The sequence below is a fragment of the Chlamydomonas reinhardtii genome, chromosome 5 (genome assembly GCF_000002595.2).
Source record: "Chlamydomonas reinhardtii strain CC-503 cw92 mt+ chromosome 5, whole genome shotgun sequence".
Lineage (NCBI taxonomy): Eukaryota > Viridiplantae > Chlorophyta > Chlorophyceae > Chlamydomonadales > Chlamydomonadaceae > Chlamydomonas > Chlamydomonas reinhardtii.
In genome coordinates, this window is record NC_057008.1 from 614,911 (window position 1) to 620,389 (window position 5,479).

The following is a 5,479-nucleotide window of genomic DNA, read 5'->3' on the forward strand; positions in this document are numbered from 1 at the left end:
GGGGGGTGGAGGGGAGGGGATGGAGGGGCGAGGTTATGTGCCCGAGCCCAACACATTAGGTCCCAATAGTCAAGGAATCGTCGGCCATAAATCCAGTCCAATCACGTGTAAGTAAATACAAACGTTTCAGCACACAAGCGCACGAACTGCTTGCTTTTTTCCGTGTCCTTTGTAACACACAGACTGCATTCCGCCGGCGAGCCAAGGAGCTGCATCCCGACGTCAACAAGGAGGTGGGGGCGGGTCCGAGCGGGGAGGGACGCGGCTGGGGCGCGGTGGTTGGACGAGCTTGGACACTGTATACCCAGACAGGACACAACAGCAGCTCAGCACATCACAACATGCGTCGGCACCAAGACACATCACACACACACAGCACACACACACACACACACTCAACAACACACACACACACACAACCACACACACGTAGCACACACACACGCCGCAACACAGGACGGTGCCACGGAGTCGTTCGTGCGGCTGAGCCGCGCCTACGAGGTGCTGTCTGACCCGGAGGCCCGCCGCCAGTACGACATACAGACCTCCACGCGCCGCTTCAACTTCTTCAGAGACGTGGTGGAGGTGGGGGCGGGGTGGGGCGTGTGTGTGTATGTATGTGTATCTGTATGTGTGTGTGTGCGTGTGTGTGTATATGCTTTCAGTCCCAGGGGTGTGTGCTTCGGGGTTGTGCTCAAGAGGTGTTGTGTGTGTGGCCGCATGTGTGAACCGCTCGCCATGTGCGCCCCACCCCCGCATGCATGTGTTCCTCCCCTGCATGTGTGCCCCACCCCTGCAGGATGAGGACGACGTGCGCCGCAGCCCCTTCAAGTGGTCCCAGGTGCGGTGCGGGGGGGGGGGTGCGGATGTGCAACCCGCGTTCCGTACGGCCCTGTCTTGGAACCGCAAGGGGCTGGGCCTATGTGTTAAAGAGCACAAGGAAAACGTTGCGCAAAGAGGGGTTGGGCCTATGTGTGTGCGTGTACGTGTGTGTGTGTGTGTGTGTGTGTGTGTGTGTGTGTGTGTGTGTGTGTGTGTGTGTGTATGTGTGTGTGCCCACGGACACCACCATGGCACCACCGCCCGGTGGTGGTCACTGCGGTGGTCCGGTCCGCTGCTGAATCAAGAGCCCCGGCCCGCCGCCCGCAGCCCGCACTGACGCACGCACACGCACACATGCGTGCAGGTGAGCCGCCGCCAGGGCGGCAGCAGCGGGCTGCGTCCGGACGACGATGACGCCGAGGACAGCGAGGGCGCCGAAGACAGCGACGACGATGAGGAGGATGAGAAGGATGAGAAAAGCCAGCAGGCGGGCGAGGGCGAGGGCGAGGGCGAGGAGGATGAGCAGGTGCGCTCCTGGGGGGCCTTGTGGGGCTTGGGGGGGGGGGGGGGGCTTTGGGGGGGCTGGGGCGGGAGGGGACTTGGGGGCCCTGGGGGGGCTGGGGGGCTGAAGAATTTAAGGGCTGCCAGGGGGGCTAGAGGGGGCTGCAGGATACCGTGACCATGTTCTGACCGGAATTGTAAGGGTGTGTTCTTGTGTGTGTGTGTGTGTGTGTGTGTGTGTGTTTGTGTCGTGTCTCACCGTTCGGCCGCCTCGCTGTGTGCCCCCCATGAGCCGCTACCTGCCTGTCCTCATGCCCGCATGCCGGGGTGGTGGCGTGCCGTGTGCCTGCAGGGCCCGGGCTGGCAGCGGCGGCGCAGTCCGGAGGAGTTCCTGGAAGACCTGGCGCGAGCCATGTGAGGCCCCTAAGAGAGAGAGTGTGTGTGTGCGTGTGTGTGTGTGTGTGTGTGTGTGTGTGTGTGTGTGTGTGTGTGTGTGTTTTAGGATAATGGGCCGAGGCGTGTAACTGCAAGGGGCTTCGGGGGCGGCCTACCGTAATGGGGGCCAAGTGGCAATCGACCCTTAGCATCACGCATGCCACCAGCCACACACCCCAACTGCTGTAACCACAAGAACTGTTCGGCCGCCACAATGCACCAACCCACCAACCCATGAACCCAACGCAGGGGTGGCGCCGGCTCGCTACGTGACTTCCAGAGCGGGCGCCTCGACCCCTGGGGCACCAGCAGCTCGGACAGCTGGTTCCGCCAGGTGGGTGTGGAAGTGGGTGGGTGTGGGGACGGATTTATGAGTGTGACTGGGTGTGTGGGTGGGTGCGTGGGCGGGTTACAAATTCCAGCCCAAGGTAACCGAACCCGGGGGGGGGGGGTTGCAAGGATTGGTACAGAGAAGGGTAGCGAGGTAGACAGCAGGTGTGGTGTTGTGCGTACCGATGACCGACGGCGTCCATAGGTCCAGGGGGGGGTTACATTCATGATTATTAAGAAGTGAAGTCGTAGGCAGGTGCGAGTGCAACGGGGGGGGGCGGGCAAAGGCGGGGCCGGGGCAGGGCGCATGGTTTTTGTGTGTGGGCACACAGACAGGTTGGACGTGCCCATTGCACGCTACGCACCGTATTTAGGCACACCAACATACCGTCCTTCCCATGCGCTCTCACTCCTGTGCCTGTGCCTGTACCTGCACCCCTCCACTCGCGCTGCTCCCTCGCGCGGGCCTCGCCCCACAGGTGGAGCGGCAGACGCACAGTCCGTACGGCCCGTACAGGCAGGGGTACGGCAGCTCGCGCGACGACGACGACGGCGGGGGAGCTCTTGGCCGGGAGTGGGACCCCAGCCGCCGTACGCCGGGGTGGACGCCGCCGGGTGCGTGTGCGTGTGTGTGTGTGTGTGTGTGTGTGTGTGTGTGTGTGTGCGTGTTTTGTGTGTGTGTGTTTGAGTGTGGGTGTACGGTTCGTGTTTGTGCGCGTGCGTGTATGGCGGGTGTGTGGTGTAGGTTGGGCGTATTGTGGTTCGTCAATACGGTGTGCATTTATTCGCAGCTGCCATGTATCGGCTGCACGCAACCGCTTGCATGTCTCTCCATTCTCGTGCCACTCCCGCCCACACAAGTGCAACTCCCGCCTGCACTCGTCACTCGCGCCACTCACGCCCGCACACGCTCGTGCCATTCCGGCTTGCTCGCGCACACACACGCGCGTGCCGCTCCCGTCCACAGGCCGGGGCAGCGAGTGGGACCACCCGCGGCGGCAGTGGGATGAGGAGGACCGCCGCGGCGGTGGCCCGGGGCGGCAGGGCGGAGGCGGAGGCGGTGGAGGCGACTTCCGGCGGCCTTTCAAGATCTGAGCCGCTGTTGCGCCGTTGAGGGTTGAAGGGAAGCGCAGCAAAACCGCTGTGTACGTGTATATGTATGGCAGGCTTTTGCGGTGGCGCGTGGAGGCGCGGGTGCTGGTGCAGTCGCACGTGTACTGTATGGTGCTTGTGTGTGGTGGTGTCAGCTCTGTGCAGCAACTGAAGATGTTACGAGCTGCGCGGGGTCTCCACGTTTCTCTTCTGAGTTCACGGACGCCAGCAGGGGAGAAGGGCACCCCTTTTGGCATCCCTAGACGCTGGGCACTGCTCCCGCCTGATTGTGGTCGCGCGCCGTTGAATTCCTGGTACAAGCAAGAGCAGAGGGTGGTGAGGAGCACACAGTCCCGAGTGTGATGGCTGTTATCCCGGCCCATGAATCCCACAAGGCGTGAATGCACGACTAATGTGTTTGTGTGTTTTATAAACAGTAGCTTGTGGGTTGCAATGCCTGATGTTTGGTACGCCTGGCGCGCTAACCTGTGACGGAGAGTCCGTACGAACGCAATGCCAGGTTGATTTGCTTACATTGCTTTGCCACGGTAACCTCTCTGTGCCCCCTGCGAAGTGTGCGAATCACTGCACCTCTTGCGATGGGCAGTACCGTATCTAACAACACACAATCAGCCTGGAGAAGCTCTACTGTGACGCGGCCACATCTAAATTCCCTCGTCCACCACGTGTACATCCTCCGTGACAGGAAATTTGCCGGCAGCGTTCCGCTTTCTTACGCCTGGCAACCGCGCTCCCACTAAAGCCACCAGACATCAAGCTAGACTTCTACCAGTGTACGAGGCTCAAAGAATGCCGCAAGTCATTAGGGGGATCCCCAAAGCAAAAGCAGTGAAGCCAGCGCATTATTGGGAGTCCGTGTGTCGCCAAATCCGGCGCGCGCGATTGCTCTTTCACGTGTGAGGCGCGTGTGGAATGCACCCCAGCAGGGTTGCTGTGCGTGAAGTGATTCCGCGCTGCCATGCTTGCAAAGCATTATCATCCACACAAATCACTGCACTACTTTGAGCAAACTGAAATAAAGCAGAAATAATGGGCCCGACAAAAACATTGTCACGCGTGTATACCAGAACATACCACCAACCCAAGCGCCGGCTTCACCAGCCAAAAGAGACTTATGTGCCACCCCTATGGGTTTGCTCTACACATACACAAACGCGCAGCGCCTCCCCCACCCAGCAGGCACACACGCAGCTCCTCCCCGCTTCTGCCGCCAGTGCCGCCTGCCACCCCGCCTCCTGCCACGGGGGGCGTCCCGCCACCGCCGTCGTGACCGCCCTGCGCGCCTCTGCCCAGCCTGCGTCCCGTGCGCGCCCTCCACCTCAACACACCTCCACCTCGCACGCCTCAGCCACCCCACTTCCTCGCACTGCTTCCGCCTGCCTCGCACGCCTCACACCTCGAAGCCGGCAGCGTGCAGGTACTCCCCACCTCACGCGCCTCACACCTCGAACCCGGCGGCGTGCAGGCACTCCTCACCTCAAGCGCCTCACACCTCGAACCCGGCGGCGTGCAGGTACTCCTTGTAGATGTCGGGCTGCGGGCCGGTGCCGCCGCTGCCGCCCAGGCCGATGGGCGCGCGCAGGATGTGGTCGGGGATGGCGAAGGCGTCCACCTGCGGCAGGGGTGGAGGGGGGGGGGGGGCAGGCGGCAGGGGTGGAGGGTGGGGGATTGGGGGAAGGCGGTGTGGCTGGTGTGGGGGTGGGGCAGGGCAGGGGGGTTGTAGATACCAGCCCACATTAAACCGAACCCAATGCAATAGAGCGAGAAGGAGAGCGTGGCCTACGGGGTCATGTGCCCGAGCCCCATGGTGTAGGTCCCAATAGTCAAGGGGTCGTCGCCCAACCCAGGAGGCAGTGGAAGGTGGGGGCGAGGGGCAGGGATGTGGGGCAGCTGGGCGGCTGTCACGGACATAGACACACACACACACATACACAAAAAAACACGTTGGTGTGGCGGCGGCGCCAGTGCCACGCAGTAGAGCTTCGTAGCCTGGGCAGCCCTGCACCACCAACCCGCACCTTCCCAGCCCCAACAAGCCCATGACTCCGCACCAGCCTCCCCCAACCCTACCCCCCTACCCACTAGCCTCCTCCGAAACCACTATCTACAACCTCCCGGCGACCCCCAAATCCCCATTCTGGCGGGGTCTACTTCACTTTGGGCTGATAGTTACAGCCCCTTCGACGACCCCCGCCTCTTCCTGTGCTCCGCTAGTTTAGCTTGGTTTAATTTAGTTCGGCCGGGTATTTACAACTCCCCTCCCCTCCCCTCCCCTCCC

The 5,479-nt window shown here is 62.2% G+C and overlaps 2 protein-coding genes across 4 annotated transcripts in view; one reads left to right on the plus strand and one right to left on the minus strand.

Moving 5' to 3' along the window:
- Positions 1 to 3,220, plus strand: part of CHLRE_05g232000v5 (uncharacterized protein) — a 4,962-nt gene extending 1,742 nt beyond the window's left edge. Inside the window, exons 6-13 of one of the 2 annotated variants that reach the window (XM_043062138.1) lie at positions 183 to 233; positions 457 to 585; positions 800 to 841; positions 1,187 to 1,348; positions 1,676 to 1,737; positions 2,008 to 2,092; positions 2,568 to 2,703; positions 3,056 to 3,220. In XM_043062138.1, coding sequence (XP_042924571.1) covers positions 183 to 233; positions 457 to 585; positions 800 to 841; positions 1,187 to 1,348; positions 1,676 to 1,737; positions 2,008 to 2,092; positions 2,568 to 2,703; positions 3,056 to 3,183 — 795 coding nt within the window. In that variant the 3' untranslated portion in view covers positions 3,184 to 3,220. The remainder of the gene's footprint in view (positions 1 to 182; positions 234 to 456; positions 586 to 799; positions 842 to 1,186; positions 1,349 to 1,675; positions 1,738 to 2,007; positions 2,093 to 2,567; positions 2,704 to 3,055) is intronic. The other variant, XM_043062139.1, reaches the window with a different exon arrangement.
- A 2-nt stretch (positions 3,221 to 3,222) lies between these two features.
- Positions 3,223 to 5,479, minus strand: part of CHLRE_05g232002v5 (uncharacterized protein) — an 11,066-nt gene continuing 8,809 nt past the window's right edge. For both annotated transcript variants that reach the window (XM_043062141.1, XM_043062140.1), the window contains one exon: positions 3,223 to 4,813. In XM_043062141.1, the coding sequence (XP_042924572.1) occupies positions 4,688 to 4,813 (126 nt within the window). In that variant the 3' untranslated portion in view covers positions 3,223 to 4,687. The remainder of the gene's footprint in view (positions 4,814 to 5,479) is intronic.